The 23422-nt window shown below is 56.7% G+C and overlaps 2 protein-coding genes across 2 annotated transcripts in view; one reads left to right on the top strand and one right to left on the bottom strand.

Annotated features, from left to right (window-relative positions):
* The window catches only part of COG7 (component of oligomeric golgi complex 7), a 134588-nt gene that overhangs the window by 91965 nt on the left and 19201 nt on the right, over positions 1-23422 (top strand). The window lies entirely within an intron of this gene.
* SCNN1G (sodium channel epithelial 1 subunit gamma) lies at positions 980-13071 on the bottom strand. The gene is made up of 12 exons (XM_066640786.1): positions 12755-13071; positions 11495-11780; positions 9457-9650; positions 7763-7866; positions 5831-5994; positions 3923-4021; positions 3224-3341; positions 2858-2936; positions 2558-2615; positions 2114-2175; positions 1907-1982; positions 980-1384 (listed from the first exon to the last, which is right to left on the bottom strand). The coding sequence occupies exons 1-12, from the start codon at positions 13069-13071 to the stop codon at positions 980-982; spliced, it is 1962 nt and encodes a 653-aa protein (XP_066496883.1).

Below are 23422 nucleotides of genomic sequence, written 5' to 3'. Positions count from 1 at the left end.
ATCCAGCGGGGCTGTTCTTATGTTCTTAACTACAATTCCCGGGAAACCTTGCAGGTCTCTTGTTACCTGGTGTGCTCCCTGGGACATTGGGTGGACCACTGTGAGATACAGGAAGCTGGACTAGATGGGCCTATGGCCTGATCCAGTGGGGCCGTTCTTACGTTCTTATATTACTGTCCCTTACAAAAGTTTATTCAAATTCTCTGCCCCGACTACATTTCCCAGCTTTTAGCTGTAGTTCAAACCATTCCTTTTCACAAGTACATGATGCTGACGTGGGCAGAGACCTTTCTCTTGCTCCCTCTGGGTGTTGGCAGTCCTTCAGCAGCCCTTGTGCCTGGGCTGGCAGCCCCCCTAGGGACGGGGCTTGCTGGGAGCAGGTGGGAGGGCATGCACCCTTGTTCCCCAAAGAGTGCTGCTGGCATGCCTAGGTGTGCATGTGTGCATGTGCATGGGAGGCTGCAGCTGGGTCTGTGCTACTCAGAGGCAGGAGCAAAACCGCTCTCAAGAGTCTGTAGGGAGACCCTGTGCTGATTGTTTCCACAGTGTCTGCAGGATCCAGAAGCACCCCCTCCCCCCCATCATTCTGGCTTTGGAAGAAAGACTTGAAGCAATCTGTCCTCTTGGGATGGAGCATGGCTCCTGCCTTGATGCCCACCTGGTGCAGAAGGAGAGGCAGCCAGGTCCTTGCAATCCAAATGAGTCCTTGTGCTCTGGGAAAGTCACTCGTTTCTGACCAAGGCCACGGACAGAGCATCCCAACAGAAGCCAGCACAGAAGCCTGATTTGTCCTCCGCAAGGAGCCCAGGTAAACTCACAGCATGGAGTGTCTGGAGCCCTCGCAGGAATGGCATGGCTTGTAGGAAACAGGACTCAGCCCATGGCAAGTGGTTTTTTGCCCCCAGCAGCACTGCCACCACACGGAAGCAGTCACCCCGTGGGTTCCGTCCCGTACGCCCCCCCCGCCACTGGTCTGTCATCATTGGGTCTGGACTTCAAAGGCATCAGCTGGCTGCTCAGAGAAGCTGCTCTTTAGGTGCAGTGTGCTGTAGTTGGGTGGGGGAGTTCTGGGGGGCTGGTTCTCCGGGGGCCGCGACAGCTGCATGGCTGTATTAAAGGTGGGCAGGTCGTCATCGTGGGGGTCGCAGGTGGGGTTGTCATGGCCCTGCTCTTCCAAGGTGTCTTGTTGGGGGGCCCCTGCCTCCTCCTGGCCAGGCTCTTCGTTCCGGTCCTGCCACCATCTCTTGGCCTTCTGCCACTGGTGGCGCAGGATGATGCAAAAGGTGTCGAGGAAGAAGACCTCGATGATCTCAATGACGCAGACCACGGAGCAGCTCATCCACAGGCCCAGCTGCCCACCAATGTTGGAGAGGAGCAAGACGGGCTGGGGGGTGGAGAGGAATCAGACACTAGGACTCGTGCCACACACTGGACCTGGCTTGGCATGCACCGAGGGCCCAGGTGTGTGTGACTGGTTATGCCCCACCGGTCTGCTGCAGTGGCTTCCCCCCCCATTGCCCAGTAAGCCACAGGACACTGACCAAGAGCCGTGGGGAACGGCCAGTGCAGCAGAGGAGAGCTGGAAGCCCCAATGACCCCACATCTGTGCTTGTTAGATGAAAGGGAAGATTCCCAGGAGGCAGAACGTACTCTAGAATTTTGTGGTGGCATCACGGAAGCTGTGAGCAACCGCAGCCTTGCTCACGCTCCCCCCGCCCAAACTGAGACAGGGATGTTCCTTTGCAAAGGACACAAACATTTTGCAGAAGTTGGGCAGGAAAGAGGAGATAAAGTGGGTGGGGGCAGTAGGCAGAGAAGGTCACACTGGAGAGGGAGCGGACTCCTCGCCCTCAGAAGGGATGGCTGGGGGCCTGAGGGAGGGGGGTGCTCGCTCGCCCAGACTCACCGTGTTGGCCGGCTTCTCCTGGATCTGCCTCTCATTCAGGTCTTTGTAGAACACCATGACGTTGGCCAGGTCTGTCCTGGGGAAAGAGGATGAGGGGACAAGGCCAGAGTCACATAGGGGCGTCATGACAGGGGCGGACGAGGCTGCTGGGAGAGGGCAGGTGTCTCTCCACGGCTCGAGAGACTGGGGGAGGGGGGGCAAACTCACTTGCTCAATGCCTGCTGGTGGTTTTTCCCCTTGTCCCACGACAGCAGCTTCAGCATCCATTTCTTCCGCAAAAGGAAAGACAAAATGGGGATGCACTTGGCTGAGGGGCATCACTGAGCCATCTCTGCCAGGTTCCCCCTCTCCTCCCAGCTGACAGGCCTCCCCTTCTCCCTTTCCTACCCCACCTCCTCAGCCTAGCTTGCGGGCCATCCTCCAAACCATCTCTCTGCCCTCCCCCCACCACAACCTCTTCCTGGCTCATCTCATGTCACTGGGAGGCTCTCGGGGGAGGAGGAGGCAGCCCTGCTGCAAGTCAGGCAGTGCCAGTGACATGCCCGACCCCACCCCAGACCCTTCACCCTGCATCCTGACACAGGGAAAAGAGGCAGGTGTGCGTGTGGGAAGGAGAGGCAGGCCGGTGGGGCTGGGAGGAGGGGCACACACCTCTGAGACAGTCGATGGCCACTGGGCAAGGCTGGTGGTGAGCGTCCACTCTTTCAGGCTGCGGAGACAGGCGGGTGGTGAGGAAGTGGGGTTGGCACCCAGGAGGCGAAGACAGCCCTGGCCTGGCCGGCTTCTCAGGCCCGGCAGAACCCAGTGCTCACTCCCCCCCCCGAGCCCCCCTCCTCCCGAGTGCCACCTCATCATCCATTATGCTCTTGATTTTGCCTTTTGTTTGTCCGGACAGAAAACAATAATTGTCCGATGTGTGGGCGGCCCCGCTGGGGTCCAGCAAGGCTGTACCTGCAAGCTTCTCGGCACTTCTCCTGGCACCCCAACTCCTCCTTCACGAACCGCTGGTGCAGCTTGTAGTAGCAGTACACTGCAAGACAGCGCGTGGGGACACTCAGGCAGGGGAACCCAGGCACCCAGCACACTCTGCAGCACTGCGAAGCGGCTCCCTTGGGCCTGCCAAAGAGACACTGCAGCATTGACTCTGCTGAGCCCAGAGTGGAAGTGGGGGGGCGGACTCTGCGTGGGCTTTCAGGGGTGGCAGGGAAGGGGCCACAGCTGCAACAGCCCTCCCAGCCCTGCACAACAGCAGCTAGAAGAGGGGGCCAAAGCGACAGAGCAGTGGACGCTGCGCTGGGGGTGGCCAAGGGGACTTACTCCAGTTAGGATTTTTCTTGTAGTTGCAGTACTGGACCCCCTGAGGCCGGGGCTGGGCGTACTGAGCACACTTACACGTCTCCACCATGGCGGCCTGGAAGCAAGAATGCAGGCAGACCTGCAGGGGGAAAGGCCAGGCCACAGTTAGTGCTGGATGGGAGGTGGCTGAGAAGTCCTCCTGCCCCACACTTTGGGGTGGGGGATGCCAGCCGCGTGGAGGGGCACTGTTCAGGGGCACATGCTCGGCATCCTTGGCTGTGCCCTGGTTACTTCAGTCCTGCAGCTGGGGGGGCGGCTGCTGGGTGGCGTCTTTAGGAAACCCCCTGGCAGTTGGGCCACTGGCCAAATGCTGCTGGGGGGGGGGGGCAACATGCTTCCTGCTACTTGTCTGCTCAAGCTCAGAAGAAACTTGAGAGTGATGGAAGAGGGGGGGCCCCTCTGTTTGCTTCGGGGCAGGGGAGGGTGGCGCATTACACACGGACCTCCTGGGTGTCCCCCCCGCTGGGGTGGTCCGAGAGCGAAGGAATCAGCAGTGTGTGGCTCTCACCCAGCCCAAATCATCAGGCTTGCTCCTTCCGGGCCACACTGCTGGAGGCCTGATGTCCCCTTTGCACCCTAACCCTGAAGGCTGCCCCACTGTGAAGTGCTCCAGGTTGAGGGACCAGCAGTGGGATTGGGCTGCCCCCGTGGAAGACCTACCTGCAGAGAGTAGGTTTTATTGTACAGGTTTTTCACAGAGACGTCTGCTTCGGACTCCACGCAGTCACTGTACGGTTTGCTGAGTCGCTGGGACTTGGTCTGCAGCAAGGAAAGGAAGAGAGAAGTCTTTGGGTGGGTGGGGGCTGTGGACGTGGCTGCCCTGCCGCTCTTTCCTCACCAAACTGCTCTGCTATCCAGGATTTAACACCCAAGTGCCGGGTTCCCAAAGGTCTCTGAAGCCCAACTCCATGTTAGCTGTAGTGATGGCCTTGTGAAGGAAAAGTTCCTTTGAGCCAGGCTTGCTTCCAGGGCTCACGGTTCCTGCCTCAAATGCATCCTTACCTCTTCATTGCTAAACCCAACCGGTCCATAGCAATTAGGGCAGTTTAAACCACTTAAAAACAGCCCTTATCTTCCCCATGGTTATTGTGAGGCTGGAACAAGCCTGGACCCACATTGGAGCCTGGGGTGGAAGGCCTAGTGGCTGGACAGGGGCACTACTGCCTGTCTGGTTCTTGCCCTACAGGATGTTCTTCAGAAGGAGGAGGATCTGTGTTCTGGGCCAGTGGTGTAGCTTGGGCCAGAAGGAGCCAAGGACAGGTCTGCCTTCCCCCATGCACTGCACCACACGCTCCTTCTGAATTCAGAGAAGAGGTGCATCCCAGGCATGTTCAAAGACTCTGTGTGCTGGTTGCCAGCCGAACAGCCTGTCACAAACTCTTGGAGGCCCTGTAGCAAATCTCCAGGGCTCCAGGCCAACCTTGGAAGTGGGCAGACCTCCTTAAAACAGAAAGACCCAATTCGTCAGGGTGTGTGTGTGTGAGTGCTGGAGCATTCTAGTCCACTACTCTCCTCTCCTCCTCATTTCTTTTCTGCTCTGCCCCCCTCCTCTGCTCTGCCCCTGGATTGGAAAGATCCTTTTCCAATCCAGGGGATGGGAGGAGAGGTGATTGGCACATCACCAGGTAAAGGGCGACAGCATTTGGTACACCCCTATGCAGAAGACGTTCTGGAGAGCCACATTTCCCAAAGGGCTGCCAAGCTGCATGAGAAGTCCTGTGTGTGTGTGGGAGACTTTGGGGTGGTGGTGGACAGGTCGATGAAAGTGTCGACCCAATGTGCGGCAGCAGTGAAGAAGGCCAATTCTATGCTTGGGATCATTAGGAAGGGTATTGAGAACAAAACGGCTAGTATTATAATGCCGTTGTACAAATCTATGGTAAGGCCACACCTGGAGTATTGTGTCCAGTTCTGGTCGCCGCATCTCAAAAAAGACATAGTGGAAATGGAAAAGGTGCAAAAGAGAGCGACTAAGATGATTACGGGGCTGGGGCACCTTCCATATGAGGAAAGGCTACGGCGTTTGGGCCTCTTCAGCCTAGAAAAGAGACGCCTGAGGGGGGACATGATTGAGACATACAAAATTATGCAGGGGATGGACAGAGTGGATAGGGAGATGCTCTTTACACTCTCACATAACACCAGAACCAGGGGAGATCCACTAAAATTGAGTGTTGGGAGAGTTAAGACAGACAAAAGAAAATATTTCTTTACTCAGCGTGTGGTTGGTCTGTGGAACTCCTTGCCACAGGATGTGGTGACGGCCTCTGGCCTGGATGCCTTTAAAAAGGGATTGGACAAGTTTCTGGAGGAAAAATCCATTATGGGGTACAAGCCATGATGTGTATGCGCAACCTCCTGATTTTAGAAATGGGTTAAGTCAGAATGCCAGATGTAGGGGAGGGCACCAGGATGAGGTCTCTTGTTATCTGATGTGCTCCTTGGGGCATTTGGTGGGCCGCTGTGAGATACAGGAAGCTGGACTGGATGGGCCTATGGCCTGATCCAGTGGGGCTGTTCTTATGTTCTTATGTACTTGGCCCACCCAGCTGGAACTGCACCACTCACAAAGTGCATCCCGATGGAGGTGGCCGTGGCTGTCTCAATCTCAGTGCCAATGTCCTCAATGAAGGGGTACTCGTCTTGGGCATGGATCACAATCTTGGCTCCCGTGGAGGTCACCAGAAAGGGGTTGTAGTCCTCTTGGTCAATATACAGGATCACCTGCAGTCCTGCTTGGAGAAAGAGGCACAGGGTGAGGCCAGGCTGGTGGAAGACCTGGGAGCGAGGGCCAAGAAGGACCAGCAGGAGAGGACAAGAGCTGGGCCCCGGAGACAAGCAGATTATGAACAGACTTCCGTAGGGGGCTTCGTGTGACCCCTGCAAGGTGGCGGACAATCTTGATGTGTAGCTGAACCCTCCAAGACTAAACAAACACAAAAGAAAGCTGTCTGGCAGCCCAAACCTGGGCACAGCTACTCTGAAGTAAGTCTCAATGAATTCAACCTACTCCCAGGTTGGGACCTACTCCCAGGTAAGCATATGCAGGATTGCCATTGGTCTAGCAAGGATGCAACCCTGCACATACTTCCTTGAGAGTAGGTCCCATTGACTACTACAGAGGTGTAGTCAGGCATAGGGAATTGGGCTGCATGCTAATCTTCAATCTGCTGCAGTCCTTTTTTGTAACCTCTTCTTAGGCCTAGCGATTCCTCCCTATAGTCTTCAGCGCCTGCAGTTCGGGTGCCCCTTAGCCCCTTCCATAATTGCACAGGTGGCAACAGGGGCACATGCTTGCCACACCCTGTTCTTCAGTGACAGGCAGTCTGCAAGTCACACTCTGCTCGAGATCTTCGAAGGCCACTCTCCTGGCTGCAAGTCTGTCTTGCACGTATTTCAGACCCAAGGGCATGCCTGCTTCACTTACAGAAATACTAGAAAAACGCTGTAGTCCTATCACTAGAAGTGTGATTTTTTTTCAGCAATAACAAAATAAAAACACATAATACGGCTTTCTGCACTTCTCATTTTTGTCAGAAAAATTAAAAAAACAAACATACCTATGAACAATCCCCTCGAAGTAGCAGGAGGAGCTGAGGCTGGCACATCATCACATAACGGGGGCTGCGACTGTCTCAGAGGTGTCAAAAATAAGGCCCATAGGCCAGAAGTGACCCCCAGAAGCTCTGTATCTGTCCGCCCCGTTCTAATTGAACTCTCCCTGAGCCATCTTCTGCAGAGGCTCTGGGAGGGAATGACCGAAAGAGGCCTCAGAAGGCAAGGAATGCTGTAGGGAGAGAGAGATGCTGCCAAGGGAGCCCAATGACACAGGCTGCCTCTGCTGAGGAGTCACTTTGTAGAGCACCTCTTCGCTACTGAGCTGTGGCAGAAGCAGCACTGCCAAAAAGGTGGCCCCCATAACCGGGCTCTCCCAGCACAACAATTTGGGCACTCCCATATCCTGAAATTATGAACAACAGTGGCACATTTTCTCTTCTGTCTTTTGCAGCTGATGGGTTTCCCGGTGAGAACAAAGTGCTTATTTCCGGCCATCATCTGCTGAACGACATCCCTTCTGGCCCTAGTAGGCATCACAGATGCCAGCTTCGTCCTGCTATATCTCATTCCAGACATGCGGTGAACTGGGTGTTGTGGGAAGAAGGGCTCCCTCTTGCCTGCCTTGTGTTCACTGCCAAGCTGTCTCGCTAAGCAGCGATGCTTCCCCTCCAGGTGCCAGCCTGGCCTGCCAGTTGCCGGTTCCTTTCCAAGGGGGTGGAGGCTGTAGCCACGAAAGTGCCGCTGCCCAGAGAAAGCTGCACATTTCAGCCTTAGCCAGGGAGTCAAGAGAAGCCATTCGAGGCAGGCACTGAAGCACCACTCCGAAAGATGCTCTGCAGCCGCAATGAAGAGTTTGCCTGGGCAGGGGCTATGACGAGGCCTCTGGGCTGGGCCAGGAGTCGCAAGCTGGCAGCCCCCCCCCGCCCCACATGCCCCTCCTACCGTATTCGCTGCCTCCCGTGGTTGTGTTCATGATCTCCCCATTCTCCCCGCTGTTGAAGGTGTAGCAGTTCCCGTGCAGAGGGTGGTGGAAGGTGGTGAAGTTCCTAACACAGGCCAAGCAGAGCTCAGTCAGGCACAAAGGTCTCTTTCTAAAAAAGAGTATTTTAACCCCCCCTTCACAGATCTGATGAACCCCTGAAACCATCCAATTGACCAAAGCACTTCAAAGTAGCAACCAGCTCTCGGAGGAGAACCTTTGGTGGCCTTGGGTGCCGGGTCAAGACGTGAGCCCCTCTTTGCCTGGATCTGGCAGCCGCTTTGCTTCAACAGTGAGGCCTCTGTGACCTGTACAGCTGCTGCGCAGGCTGACCAAGGCCGTGTTGTGGCTGCCTCACAGGGGCCATGAGGAAAATGCAGCCCCCCAGGCTGGATTTTGCGAACACCTGCCCTTGGCTGAGGGGAGGTCCAGGGGGAGGGCTGAGTTTAGGTTTCTCGCTCTTGGATCACCCACAGGCAAAGGCAGCACCTCAACGCCCCCCCCCCCCGATTCTGTGAAACGGGGTGGTGGCAGCACGGGCCTGGGGCATGTTTTGTTCCAGGCCTCACAGAGTTGCCTGCGCTTGGCTGCCTGCCACCTTTGGACTCCGGAGGCAGGGAACGGGAGCCGCAACCAAGTAAGTGACTCCTGGACAGGAAAAGGCCCCAGGGGAGGCTGCTCCTCGTCACAGGATTTTATCTCATCTTGCCTCTAATTCCAAGTCCCTGTCTTGATGGTGTTTCTCTCGATAACTGAATATTCTGGTCTGCGTCCTTCCTTCCAGAGAGGGAGGTCCAGGCCCTTTGAGCCCTCACAAGCTGATGATGACGCTGGCTAAGGTTGAGTCCCAGTCCCTGGGTTCTGCGCTGGAATAACCCCAGGAACGGAGCTCATCCCAGTTGGGGGGGGAGGGAGGGAGGCACCCCCATGGGGTGGCAACTTCCTTGTGGCAACAGCCTGCTCTTTGCGGGGCTTTGCTTGCTGCAGTCAGCTCCGGCAGGATAGGGGGAGGGTGCGGGGCTTGAGCGCACTGCTCCCTCCCCAGCCCTGCACAGCAGTCTTGCCAGGAAGCCACACCCAGTTCCCAACTGGAACACTGGATAGGACTGGGGGGGGGTGCTGTTGGCTTTGAAGCTCTCTAGGAAAAGCCCAAAGAAGTTCCCCTTCAAGGCCAGTACCCCCAGTTCCTCCCCCCCCCAGGCCAGTTCCTATTGCCAGGATACGGGGCTCAGAGGTCTCTTGACACAGGCATGAACCCCAACAGTGTGGCTAAGAGAACACGGCACAGGCGAAAAGGCACTCTCCTTCCCAGACCCCTCCCCCACTGCTCCTCAAGAGCTACAAGGGCTCAAGGTGGCCTTTCCACAATTCAGCCCCCCCCCCAAGCTCATTGTGTGCCAAATGCACCCAACCAAGCTGCTTGGCCTCTCCCTCAGGCCACCCACCTGTACAGGGGGACTGCAAAAGACCCCCCCAGCCTCCCTTCCTCCCTCTACAGGCCCTTTCACCCAGACAGACGGCTTGCGACCTTTTGTGACGTCTGCCCATCATGCAGCCCTGGGAGGGAGGATTCCATGGCTCCCCTTGTGCAGAGGGGCCTGAGCTCACCCTGGCCCCCCCCCCAGGCCCTTCCCTCCCCAGGATCCAGCAGACTGACCTCGTGTCGCAGGAGACCCCGTTGAAGAAGCAGCTCAGGATCAGCTCCTCCGCTGAGTAGCTCATCCTCACTTTTGTCTCCTCATCAATCTGGGCCATGATGTTCATGTAGTGTAGCTTGTACCACTCCTGGATAGCATTGACGCCAGAGCTGAAGCGGTAGACTGCACAGTCCTTATCGTTGTTGGGGTTACACTGGGGAGGAGAAAGGGGGCAGTGGGCTCTGGGCTACAGGTGGGTGTCCTTGGGGTGTGGTGAAGCTGCCAGGAAGGCTGGGGCATGACCAGCCTGGAAAGGGGGGAGATGTACCTGGTCACTCGTGTTTGGCTGAAGAACTGGCTGGCCAGACAGCAAAGGTTCAGGGCCACAGAAGGGTCTGAACAGCCCCCTCGATGATGCTCAGCACCATGGCCAAGAGGCTGAGCCCCTCCCCAACTGAGGATCAGGAACCCCCCTCCCCAACTGAGGTCTAGCCTCTGGCAAGAATTCTCACTAGGGGGCCACTAGGAAGCCCCTCCCTCTCAGCCTCAGATCAGTTTTCGCAGGTGAGTCGCTTTGCATAAGTCGATTTCTGTTGCAAAGCAGCTTATAACTATTCTTCTTCAACATCATCATCAAGATATACATGTGGAAAGTTTCACACACTTTGAGCTCAATCCTATCCAACTTTCCAGCTCTGGTGTAGTCACAATGCAGCCCCTTGGTGAGGGAACACATTCCCATGCCTTGAGGAGGCCCCAGCGACTGGCCCTGCACCACAGAATGCAGCACACACACCCCACTGGCACAACTGTACCAGCACTGGGAAATTGGATAGAACTGGGCCCCCGTCAGTGCTGTAGAGAGACCAGCCCTGCAGTCCCATGCATGTCTACTCAGAGGCGAGTCCCATTGCATTCAATGGGGTTTACTCTCAGAAAAGCATGCACAGGATTGCCACCCAAGGCTTACTATTTTTATTACTGCTGTTGATGAAATGGGGCAACCCCAAGTCCTGCCAGCTTGTGTATTCCTCCTGGTTTATTCTCTTACACCTATTCAGCCCCACAAAGCTTTGCTCTGAGATGAGCGTCCTTGTCTCTGCCTCTGTTCCCATCTGCTTTTGCTGTGTCCGTTGCACCCCTGCAGGCTCACTGAGAACATGAGAAGAGCTCCGCTGGATCAGGCCAAAGGCCCACCTAGTCCAGCTTCCTGTGCCTCACAGTGGCCCACCAAATGCCCCAGGGAGCACACAAGACAATAAACACAACCTGTGCCCTGGTGCCTCCCCTGCATCTGGCAAGCAGAGGCAGCCTGCCTCTAAAACCAAGAGCTTGCACATACCTACCATGACTTGAAACCCGTAATGAACTTTTCCTCCAGAAATTTGTCCCGTCCCCTCTTAAAGGTATCCAGGCAAGATGCAACATACCCTGCTTGGAATATCCTGTTACATATCCTGCTAGCGCATATCCTACTTGGAATCCTGGCCTGGACGCATGCCAGGCATACCTGATGTGGCCTGGTGTCTCTTCTTGCATGCAAATGCGTGCCCTGTTTGTGCACGTGTGTGGAGCCTGAGCAGGCAGGATGGAGACCCCAACACCACCCTCACCTCCCGCATGCTTCTTCCTCTTCCCACTGGAAAAGCCTCCAACTCCATAAATTCAGAAGTGCTTTTTGCTGCCTGATGATGGAGTCAACGATTTGTTTACATGGACCATACCAGGAAGGAGTGAAGTGAGTTGAAAAGAAGCAGATCGATGCGGATGCTGTGGTACCATCCATGGCAGGCTGAAGGGAGGCGGTGGTGGACGCGGGGCGAAGGGCAGTCTGAGACTCCCGCTGCCCCGCCACCAGTAACTTCACGACAGCCATGCCACCTGCTTCAGGGATGGGCCTCCCGCGACCCCATGATCCAGGTGCACACCTGTGCCAAACACATGGGATCTCCCCACCCCCACCCAAGGCACTCCGGAAAATTGTGGAGAAACCCCGGCTGCCGTGACATTAGCACACCAAGGGGGACATCCGCAAAAGGTCCTTCCTGTCGGACTCACCAGCCGGAAGCCCACAATGTCATGGGGGTTATTGACGTTCAGTATGCTGGAGTCGCCAGGCACAATACTGGCCTCGATCCGCCGCCGGTGGCCTGTGCCAAGGTCCATGGCCATCTTCTGCTGGAGGTCCTCAATCTTCAGTAGTGGGAACTCCTTGAGGTACTTGCTCTCACTGCCTGCCTGACGCCGCTCCCGAGGGCTGCTCTGTGAGAAGTTGTACAACATCTCCAGCGCTTTTAGCGTCTCCTTGTCCAGCTCCTCCAGGTGGCCTTTCATGGCGCTGTACCTGCAGTGGGGAGGGGAAAGGTGTCGGCTCAGTGGCAGGGGAGGACCTGGGCTCAGCTCTTGGTACCATCCCTTGTTAAAAAGGGAGGAGGGTGGGCAGGGAGAGCCCTTTCTGTGCCTACCTGCCCCTGGCTGGCAGAGTCAGCAGCAGCAGTCTGGGCAGATCCAAGGGCTGGAAACATCCCTGTGGATGTTACCTGCTCAATTTGAATTTTAGATTTAAGCTAATCTAAGGGGGAGCTTCAACTTCTTGGTCAGTCACAAAGAAGCTGCTGGTTTCCAGGCTACTTGCTCCAGCCCACAACTCGGAACTGGATCCGAGCCAAACTTCACACCATTTTTGGACAGCAAGTCTGTAAAATTTAAATCTGATTTTCAGAACCAACTCAAAATCTTGCCCGTAAATGCTAGACATTTCCAAAGAACCCAGAGGGCCTGGAGGGGGGGGAGCTCTCCTCTTGGGCTCTCCACTCTTGGACCAAGCTCCAGATACAATGGAGAGCAGGCAGTCGAGGCAGCGGCAGAGCCATGCAGGCTGGGGGAGGGAAGAGGCTGAGGAGGCGGAATATTTTTCCAGCTCTTGTACTGAGGCCTTTAAAAGGTGTCTATCCTGACTTTTCACTGACATTCTAGCTAGTTGGTGCACAGGGTGAAATGACCCAAGAGCGGCTCCTAAAAGAAAACAGGGACCTAAATCCCATTCTCAGGCACCCTCCGTGGGCTGTAAAATCCTGTTTCTGGGAGTTCCAGAGGTGAGGCGCTACTCCCAACAAGTCTGCCTGGCAGGCTCCCAACCACAACAAGCTTGCTTGGCAAAGTTCCTTTAGCACACAGGGCAGGGCACCGAGGAGGAGGTCATGGATGCGGAGTGCAGGAGTGCCACGGAAATGCCATTCGTCTTCCACACGTGTGGGCACCTCCCTCGCCCCGTGCAGCTTCCTCCCTCCTTCCCTCTGCGGCCTGCTCTTCACTTACTTGTACGGGTTGATGTTGCAGATGGTGACTGCCGGAAAGGGCAGGTGGTGGAACTGGACCTCGACTGTGACGGAGGCTGTGTAGAATTTTCTGATCAGCTCCACACAATAGCCAACGATCAGCCCCACGGCGGTCAGTGTCAGCAGGATCCACAGCAGCCTGCGCAGGCGGCCCCGCGACACGACGATGCGCCGGCAGCCGTGCGTGTTGGTGTTCATGCAGTACCAGTGCATGAGTTCCTGCAGGGTGGGTGCCTGCGGGCCTGTCACCGGCAGCGTCTTCTTGATCTTGGCTTTGATCTTCTTGGCGGGAGCCATGCTGGGGGGGACAGAGGGGATAACAGGAGGCTCAGCACATGCCCCACTTCCAGCACCTGCACTCCAGTTTAATCTGTACAGGGCAGGATCCGTCCTTCGCCAAGGGGCTTGTCCTCCCTCCCAGTCCTTGGAGGCGAGACCCCTCGAGTCCAGTGAGGCCTGCTTCCAGGGAGGGGCTCACAGTCCACGGGTGCCTGAAGCCACTCTTGGGGGAAGAAAGAGCCCCACTGCAGAGAAGCACCTGCCCCCCTCCCCGCCAGTCTGCAGCTGGAACTGCAGTCAACAGACTCCCTGGCTGGTTGCCAGCCAGGGGTGTTTTTTTCCCAGGGGAAGAAAAAAATGGCCTGTCCAGATATTTTTGGCTGTTTTTGACCCAAGAGGCTGCATTGCAACCTGGCCCCGATGAAGCCTTGCACAGAAACAGACGCGCGGGCGGGGGGGGGGGGAGAAAAGAACCCCCCCCCCGTCAAATGCCTTCGTGTCTCTCGGGCTTACAGCCCAATCCTATGCATGTCTACACAGAAGTAAGTCCCATTACAGTCAGTGGCGCTTACTCCCACGAAAGTGTGCATAGGACTGTAACCCCTGAGAGCTGCCGAGGCTGTGCCCCAGTGGAGAGGACCAGAGACGGGGAGGGGGAGAAGGCAGCCGGAGCCTGGGCGTTTGGCGGGGGCTTCCTCCCGGCGGAGGTGGGGTCGACTAATTCAGGGACCGAACCGATACGCCCCTCCGAGGGCAACCGCTGCCCCCAGCAGCCCCCTCCCCAGTCAAGCCGAGGAGCAGCTCCGGCACCCGCAGCCTTCAGAGACGGCTCTGCCCGGCCGCGTCGGCGCCGCGAAACAGGGGCGTCCGCGGGAAGGGCACCCCACGCCCCGCAGGAGCAGCCAGGCGACGCCGCGGGCACCGCGCCCTGTTCCGGCGGGTGCTGCTCGAGGCGTGCGGGGGGAGCGAGCCCGAAGCGGCCCGCTGCCGCAGCTCCCGGACGGGGGGCCCTTTGGCTGCTCCGCGCCCCCCTCCCGCTGGACCCCCTGGAGCCGCGCACCGAACCCCGGTGGCGGAGGAGCTTCCGCGCTCCCAGTCCGCACCCCAGGCGGCTAGCTGCCTGCCATCGGGGGGCGCCCAGCGCGCCGGCCCCGAGGGGGCTGCGTCCCAGGCAAGCAGGCGCCCAGCGCACCTCCCAGGCGTCCCGCCGGCCGCTCACCTGCCTGGAGCCGCGGGGACCGTCGGAGCTGCTGGGTGCAATTGCCTGCTCTCCGCCGCCACTGCCGGCTCTTGAGCTGCCCCGCCGCCCGCCCGGAGCCCTCCTGCCACGCCTCCGCCGGGCTCGCCCGCCCCGTCGCACCGCCCGCGCCCCCTGCCGGCCAGTCGCCTCCCCGCCGCGCTCCCGGCGGCCGGCGGCGACCCTGCAGCGGCCCCTGTCGGCAGGCAACCGAGCAGCAGCCGGGGCTCCCTCTGCCGACGGGAAGGGACGGACGGGACGGGACAGGACGCGCGGCAGCTGGGCGGGGTGCTCCCCTGGCCTCGGCCTCCTGCTCGCGGGGCTGGAAGGCGCTGGCTCTGCTGCGCGTCCGACTGGGGAGCAGGGCTTCCCTCCCTGGCTGGCCTCACCTGCGGGTCTCCCTCTTCTGCACCCTGGACTGGAAGAGGACGGGGGGGGGCCTCCAGCTCCTCTCCTCCGCACTTCCTCTTTCAACCCAAGGAATGGGAGGCAGCAAGGAGCACAAGGAGGGGCAGAGGGAGGGGGCTGCTGCCAAACAGCTGCCCCAGATCCAATTCTCCAGCACCAGTGCAGCCCCAAAGTAAGGGAGCAAAGATTCCCAGACCTTCAGCAGGCCTCTGTGACAGCCTCCCCACCCCAGGATGCAGTGCATGCCCCATTGGCACGGCTGCACTGGCACTGGAAAATTGGATAGGATTGGGCCCTGTGGCTATAATCCTAGCCACACTTTCCTGGGAGTAAGCCCCACTGACTATAATGGAACATACTTCTGAGTGGACAAGCATAGGCTTGGGCAGTAATGTCAGTTGGCCTTGTGGGTGGGCTGGTTCTGCTGGGAAGTAAAACCCCCTGAATGGAACATAATTAATTTGGAATAAGCAGCACAACCGTTCCCTTTTGCAACGGGATCCCCAGAAAATGGGGCTCCGCTGGGCCAGGGACTCCATGCCCCTCCTGAAGGGCAGCCATGGGGCTCCCAGGCCTCAGGCAGAGAGTGAGAGAGCTTTTTCCCCTCTCTTGCTCTGGGGGAGCCTTTCAGCTGGGAGGAGGACACATGGACGGCAGGCCTGCTTGGAGGTGGCCTGCTTGGCTTCCTCCCTATACAGGAACAGAAATGAACACAAAAAGAAATATTCAGGCCTTGGTGGGCTCAGTGGGCTCATTTTGGTGACTTGCTCCACTTGGTGCCCAACATGGACTGCATTTGGATTTGTTGTTTAACAGTTTCCCATGGATTTTCAAGGGGCAAAGTTCCAACTCACAGCAACTTTTTAAGGGCCAGCACCGGCTCCGTGCTGGTGCTGAGTGTCCCAAATGTGCCATAAGGCATGCCTGCAAAATTCTGTGAGCCAGCACTGGGCAGAGGCCTGGAGTTCTGGGCGAGTACCAGGAAGCGAAGTGGTGGGATGGGGGGGGGTGAGGCATTCTGGGGTGGGAGAGGATGGGGGAAGGTGGGGTGAGGGAGTGGCGTGGAGGGGGGCAGGACCAGCAGCCAGAGCATAGCCCCATTGCAGGGCCTTCTCCCTTCCCTGGGGAAAGGGTCGAATGTTCCCTTCCCCCAAGGAGATGCCGGTGGCTGCCTGGCATCCACTGAAGTTTCTTTCTGGAACTGGATGGCGTTTTGGGGTGGGAGGAGGGAGCCCTCTCCCAGGAGTCCCAGCCAGCTTTCAAGTTCTGGGTGCAGGGGTTTTCATTCCAGGGGTAAATGATCATTTCAAGAGGTCTGTGCTGGTCTTGGCACGTGAGACTGTGGTCTGTTTGCAGGACCTTTGGAAATAAGGCAGGTGTGCCCAGGAAATGCCCTGGCTCAATGTCCAGGAGACTGTGCTGGGCTGCAAGAACCAATCACCAATGCCGTCTGGGAGGTCTGAGCTTCTCACAGTTTTGTTTTGGGCCCAACCTGCCCCAAACAACAAGGTCTGCTATGGGGCTGGTCTAGTGCCAGTCCCAGGGAAGGGTTAGGGTTAGGGTTAGGGATGACCCCCCCTGCATGATACTGCTCCCTGTTTGCTCTTTGAGGAGCAGGGATGATTGGCAGGGAGTGCATGGACGGTCGGGCTGGTGCTGTGCAGGGGTGGAGTGGGGGGGGGCTTGCTGCTTTCCGGGGTCTGCTGCCCTCCATCACTCAGGAAGGGCCCTGCTGCTCCCCTTGCCAGAGCCCATGCCCTGAGTGACTGCCCTCCTTCCTTGCCCCCTGCCTTGTGCTGCTGCGGCTTGGCAGGATCCTTGCCTCTGCCGTGCCTCCTGTTTCATATCAGTTTATTATCTGTGCTTCTGCATTAATTAAGTGCAATGATTTAGGTGCTGGGCAAATTATCTGGATAACGGGTGGATGACCACAGCTTGTGACTCTCACTGAACAGAGAAGTGAACCCTGTCACAACCCCCGACTAAATACCTTGGCAAGAAATTATTATGAGGAATATCTATACATACTGCTTTTCAACAACAATAAAAGTTCACAAAGCGGTTTCTAGAGAAAATCAGCTACAGTCAATGACTTTTAGGGTGTTATTTTTTCCTTTTGCTTTTAAGTTGCTTTTAATTCATTCAAACACTTGATTCCCTCATCTGCAGGCAGCAGCTGGATGTAACAAAAGGGAGTCGGCTACAGCAGCGTTTCTCAAACTGTGGATCAAGACCCCATTTTTGGTGGGTTCTGCAGAGCCTCCAATGAAAACAGGGATGAGGGAAAGATCAGATGACTGACAGCCCAATCCTATGCATGTCTACTCAGAAGTAAGTCCCATTTGAGTCAATGGGGCTTACTCCCAGGAAGGCATGGATAGGATTGGGCTGTGATTGCCTCAAGCCCTGGGGCTATTCTAAGATCAGAGAGCTCTTTGCCCTGCAAAGAGCTCAGCTCCTGCAGTTTGCAAGCTTGTGTGTGAGATGAATGTCTGAGTGTTTTTTCCAAGTCTGACTACAGACAGGTAGTGGGGCAGGTGAAGGCTGGGTCACAGAACTGTCCAATCCTAAACTGCCAGGTGCCGAGAGGAGCAGTGGCACCAAAATGGCTACCGCTGCATCCTATGAATGCAAGGCAGCTGCTGGAGTCTCCTCGGGGAAAGAGGACATTTGTCCCCTTCCCCTGGGTAAGGGTGCAGGCCTTGCAATGAGGCGATACTCAGCGCCAGTGCAGGGCTGGCACAAAGAGCTCAGGATTCTCATTATGAGAAATGGATCAAGTTTTTGTAAGCAAGCAATCAAGCAATTATTTTTCTCTCTAGATCACCTTTTTAAAAATCTTGTAAAGCTAAGTAGGTCCTGACAGAGTGTCATTTTAAAAAGTGTGTCCCAGTCCAGAAAAGGCTTGGGATCCACTGGGCTACAGGATTCTGCTCAGGGTTGGCCTTGAAGGGAGCGGCTCCTGGAGTTGGCTGACGGGCACCATGTGTTCCACTGGAAGGGGTCGCCAGGCCCTGGCTGGTTTTGTTGCAGACGAATGCAGTCCCCTCCCAGGAACTTTTTGCACAGCCACAGCTCCAAAAGCCACACTCTGAGCTGTGGTGAGAGACAACACAGCAGAACCATCATATGCGTTATTTCCTTAAATGTCTATTTATACACTGTCTTTTAACAGATATTTCAAAATAGGTTACTTAACACAGAAAAGTGTCAACACAGATGGGCTGCCTGTGTTGTTTTTGGTGCCATCTTCTAGGTTCAGGTCAGATTTCTTAATTTTAGAATATCCGTGACAAAAATTAAAACTACTGTAGATGAAGACATCATGAAAAGTTCCAGCCATTCTGCCATGCTGGGCTCTTGTATAATGGCCAAAACTGTTTGGATGCTGTGCCAACTTTGCCCAGTTACCAGCGTGATGCCCTCCCTAGCAATCCTAGGTGCACTGATGGTGCATTGACATGAGTGCAACAGGGGCCAGACACCAAACCTGTACCTAATAAAATGCCCAGTGCCCACAGCAACACGGATGCAGCCTGAAGTCCACAGAGGGGGGTCCTTAGGGCAGTGCATCCTTGCTGTGACATCATGCATCATCAAGGCGTCATTGCTCATGTCTGATGGTGTCCAAGCTACATTGGTGTAGCGTTTTTCTGACTTTATGCGAGCATCTGTGTTGCGTCCCTGGTGGGCCAACTTCTACCTTGGAGCAATTGCTGCTGTGCCGGCATGCGTGGCCACTTGCCAGCCTCTCTTGACAGGATTGTACAACAATCCTGAAGTACCACAACAAACTTCCTCCAAAGCTTGTTTCTTTTTCCACTTCCACTTTTGTTTTTGGCAAAACTCAGCAGAACACAGTTTTAATTTGAGTTGAGGTTACTGAGCATTTGAAGGTACAAGAAAAATCACAAACATCGCCTTCTGCCTGCCTGACGTGACTAGTGTGAGCCCAAGTGGTTGCTGACCTGCCTGTTCCAGTCAGGCCCCTGGAGCTCTGCACACTCCGTGGCAGGCAGTGAGCCAACTGGTGCAGTCTGACCTCACCTGTCTGCCTGCTGGATAACTTGCAATGGCACAACAACAGTCCTGTTGGGAGATGTTCAGCAACCCCACCTTTTAGATGCTGTGCTGAAACTGAACTGAAACTGAACTGTCACTGAAACTTTTCAATCAAAACCTGGCCTGGATCACCCTTGTTGTCTCTTTGTGAGCAGACAGAGATCTCGTCTACCCACCCTGGTTGTTCTGTACCCAAGTTGGCCCCAGGATAGTACTCAGAGGGGGGGTAGTCCTTTCTGGTAGCATTCCCACTCCATGACTTGTAGGATGGGGGGGGACATGCTCCTCATTGGCCATGAGCCCCTGGTTGTTTTCATTGCTCAAGGCAGACACTACATTCCAAAACCTCTGAGCCATGAGGGCTCCTGGGAAATATAGATTTTTTTTTGGGGGGGATTTTTATTTAAAAAGTTTCATACTACAATAAATAATACAAAGGAGAGAAATCACATTTTACATTTTCAACTACAGTCACATTACATCAACTGTTTATCTAGAACACAGATACATCATGTTATAGGTGGATTCACCCCATCTAACCACTCCCACCATTTTTCCACCTGTCTCTACCAGTTCTCAGTCTTTTGTAAGCCGCGACGCCATATACTCTGGAGACCACAAAGCAGACCCATCCCTGCGTGTTGGTGGACTTTTTCTCCTTTATCTCTTTGCCCCTTTGGATGTCCAGCGCAAAAAGGACATACAGGTTTATCAATCTTAGACCACGGCACCTCCCACCTATCGTCTCCTCCCCTCCGTTGTCCCACATTACTTGTCCTCTTGGGTCCCCTCACAGGTCCCCTCATATCTCCCGCTGCTCCTTCCCAGAGACAATGCTCTCCCAGGCCTGCTGGGCCAGTTCAGTCATGAGGGCTCCTGGGCCTTGCCTGGCTTGTCCACCCTGCCTGGAGAGACCAACAGCAGCAGGTCATGGCAGCAGGTCCTGGTGGGACCTGGAAGTAAATGCAAGACCTCAGACTAGCCTGGGCCTTTTTGGACAGGGCTGCGTAATTGTTTGCAGGGCTGCTTTGAGCTGCTTGATCCCTTTGCAAGCCTCCTTTGTTGTTGTGTGGCCCTTTCCAGAACTGTATCTGATGCTGTAATTGTCCTCTCAGGTCATCAGAGGACCCTTCGACCAGTGCCGCACTGGCGAGGGGGACGGCGGCCAGAGATAGGGCTTTCTAGGTGCTGGTGCCCCACTTAGACTTTGTGGAAGTGCCTCCCCCTGGAATTAAGAACGACTCCCTCCTCAGAGTCCTTTCAGCTGGGCCTTAAGACCTTTCTAATTTGGGAAGCATTTAACTGCTGACATCGGGGACTGGCGCTTTTTAAGGAAACGTTATTTGAACTGTGAACATTGGGGTTGAAGTTGGTCGTGTTTCATTCTTTTAATTGTTTTAAAGTCTTAGCATTGCTGCATTTACAACTGTGTTGGCGTTTTCATTTCGTAAGCTGCCTACAGTGCCCTTGACTGTTGTGGAAGTGTGGGGGATGAATTCTTCAAAGAAAGGTGCATCCTACCCCTTTCCAGCCCCGATGTCACTGTGCCAGTGTGGCGTGCAGTGGGGAGGCAGTCCAGGGCATGCATGTCACCTCGCCTTGGGGCTGCACTGTGGCTGGGTCAGTGCTGCAAAGGTGGCAGCACTGCGTCCTAAGTGAGCCTTGGATGCCACACAGAGATTGGCAGCCTGGAGTTCCACAGGGCTCCCTCTCAATTAGGAGCCCAATCCTTGACACGTCTACTCAGAAGCAAGTCCCACTGCAGCCAATGGGGCTTACTCCCAGGCAAGAGTGGACAGGAGTCTTCCCTGTGCCCCCCGCGCCCCCTCCCCATCGCTCCAGGGCGCTTCCCATCCGCAGATTGCGCTGCAAGCCGTCCGGCAGGAGGCGCCCGCGCGAGGTCCGGGCTGAGAGCCCGCTGCCAGTGGCAAAGATGGCGGGGGCGGGGCGCGCGCCTGCGCAGTGAAGAGAGCGGGCCCGCGCCCGCTGGGTGCCAGTAGCAAAGATGGCGGCAGCGCGCGAGGGTTCGCAGTGGCGCCCGCGCCCAAAATGGCGGCGCCGGCTTCGCGCGCGCCCCGCCCGGCCGTGAGGGAGCGGAGGGAGGGGGCCGCAGGGGAGGAGCCGCTGCCGCCGCCGCCGCCGCCGCCGCCAGCAGCATGTCGGGCCGGGCGAGCGGGGCGCCGGCCCCGGTGGTGGTGCCGCCCGCGCCCCCCCCGGCCGCGGCTGTGGCGGCGGCGGCGAAGGAGAAGCGCTCGCTCGGCAAGCGGCTGCTGTTCCGCGGGCGCGCGGCCTCGGGGGGCTCCGCGGCGCGCTCGGCCTCCCCGCCGCCGCCGTCCTCGGCGCGCTCGCTGGGCGGCCTGGTGAGCCGCGTGCTGCGGACGCTCTCGACGCTCTCGCACCTCAGCAGCGAGCAGGGCCCGCAGGCGCCGCCCGCCCCGGCCGCGGCCCCGGCCCCGGCCCCGGCCGCCCCTCCCGCCGCGCCCCGCCGCGCCGAGCCGCCCCCGCAGCCGCCGCCGCCGCCGCCCGTGCCCGGCGTGTCCGGCCTGCGCAACCACGGAAACACCTGCTTCATGAACGCCGTGCTGCAGTGCCTCAGCAACACCGAGCTCTTCGCCGAGTTCCTCGCCCTCGGGCAGTTCCAGGCCGCGCCGCCCCCGGGCCCCCCCGACCCGCGCCGCGGCGAGGTCACCGAGCAGCTCGCCCAGCTCGTGCGCGCCCTCTGGACCCTCGAGTACACCCCGCAGCACAGCCGCGACTTCAAGGTGAGCGGGCGGGCGGGCCTCCCCAGGCTCCCTCGAAGGCCCCGCCCTGCAGGGTGAGGCAGGGCCTCCCCTCGAAGGCCCACCGGCGTGTGGGGGAGGCGGGGGAGCCACCAGGGTCCTTCGAAGGCCCCCCTGCTGAGCCTCCCCGCTGCGGTCCTCTCGTATGGGGACAGCACTTTTCAAAGGATTCCAGTGGGGAGGCTCTGCCTCCCCCCCCACCGCACATCTCTGGTTCTTACTCAGCATGCAGTCAGTCTGTGGAACTCCTTGCCACAGGATGTGGAGTTGGCATCTGACCCGCATGTCTTTCAAAGGGGATTGGACAGATTTCTAGAAGGAAAGTTCATCACAGCCGTGATGGGTACATGCAGCCCCCTGGTTCTAGACGTAGGCTGTCTCTGACATGCCAGGCGCAAGGGAGGGCAACCAAGATGCAGGTCTCTTGTGTGTTCCCTGAGGCATCTGCCAGGCCATTGTGAGATGCAGGAAGCTGGACTGGCTGGGCCCCCGTTTGCTTGATCCAGCAGGGTCAGTGGTTCTTATGAGGCAGAAATGGAGGTGTGTGGCCAGCACTGTGTGAAACAGCATGACAAGTAGCCCAGCCCCCCCCCTATGCTTCCTGCGCTGTGCCCGAGCAGAGGCCTGCAAACCTTAACAGAGGGTTCTATGCTTGGACATGTTTGGGGTTAGGATGCCTCGTTCTGGCACCTGCTGGGTTTCTGCCTTGTCCCTGGGTATATTCAGAATTTTTTTCTGTTCTTTTTTGTGTCCTGGGTATGATGTGCATCATTGATTGGTGGTTATTCCAGGTCAGGCTGTCCTCAAAGGCATGGGAGCAGACCCAGAAAATATAATTTGGTAACCCTGTTATTTAACAGGTGCCTGGGAAGCAGACTCAGTTGTGACCTGGAGGGCTGTCTCTGTGATCTGGCTTGATCAGACTTATCTGGCTGCCAAAGGCATCCCGCCTCCACACATCCCATGTTACTTTCCCCTTTAGGTTTTTAATTCTAGGAGATATGGGAGCCTCCTCTTTCCTTCTCGGTAACTCTGTGGTTGTTGGTATGTATGGATCCCCCTGCATTAAATGGGCACAGAGGTGCTGAATTTTGACTTAACAGATATAGGTGTTGAGATCTGTTAGCAGGAAATGGATATCCCAATGAATATCCTCTGGTGAGTTAATCAGCACATGCTGCTCAGTTCTTAGCAGAGAGGGAGTTCTCTTTATACTTGTGGACTGGTGAAGAGTAGAGAGTAGCAGTTCTGTTTGTTGAAAGACTCTGGTTCAGTCCTGGACAGCATCTTCCGTCCCCATCTGCCCCAGCTCCCCACCCCTCTCTGTCAGCAACCTCCAGAGTTTCAGGGGGTCTCCCTTTGGTAGAAAAGGGCTTCAGGTGTCCTCTGTCTTTGAGTGGATGCAGAATGTTACTGAACAGCTCCCACAGTTTCCATATGTTCAGGGGCAGGAGCTCTGACATCACCAGCAAGTTCTGGGGTGGGGGGTGCTGCACACAGAGCAGGAGCAAACAGAAAACAAACGGGGATGTTTCCTCCAAATCTTGTACTGCAGTTGCTGAAATGATGTAGATCAGAACTATTTAAAACTCTATTTGGGTCACACATTGCTTATTGGCCCATTTCTAGGCCCAGGAGGGTGTCAGACTTTGCTTAGCATAGTACTTTTAGCCAGGTAATGTGAAGGAGTGGTCAGTTCTCCGTTAGTAGCTGTAACAGTTGGTTCATGAACACAAGTTTTTGCTGGCTAATGTAAGTGGGAGCCCTGCCCCACAAGCCTTTGTCTGCTGTGTGGAAAGATGTGGCTAGCAGCTGATTTCTCTGTCTGCTTTCCAAGAAGCTCCTGGTGTGAAAATGGATAAGAGCTGGCCAGGAGGCAGGT

Source organism: Tiliqua scincoides, chromosome 13 (genome assembly GCF_035046505.1).
Source record: "Tiliqua scincoides isolate rTilSci1 chromosome 13, rTilSci1.hap2, whole genome shotgun sequence".
Lineage (NCBI taxonomy): Eukaryota > Metazoa > Chordata > Lepidosauria > Squamata > Scincidae > Tiliqua > Tiliqua scincoides.
Note: the sequence above shows the minus strand (reverse complement) of the source record. Positions and strands in the feature narration are given on the sequence as shown.

Coding starts and splice junctions, on each gene's coding strand:
- SCNN1G (XM_066640786.1), bottom strand. CDS start 13,071: ATGGCTCCCGCCAAGAAGATCAAAGCCAAGATCAAGAAGACGCTGCCG. Junction 2,616..2,857: donor AAGTGCCGAGAAGCTTGCAG/GTACAGCCTTGC, acceptor CTGTCTCCGCAG/CCTGAAAGAGTGGACGCTCA. Junction 1,385..1,906: donor AGGAGAAGCCGGCCAACACG/GTGAGTCTGGGC, acceptor TCCACCCCCCAG/CCCGTCTTGCTCCTCTCCAA.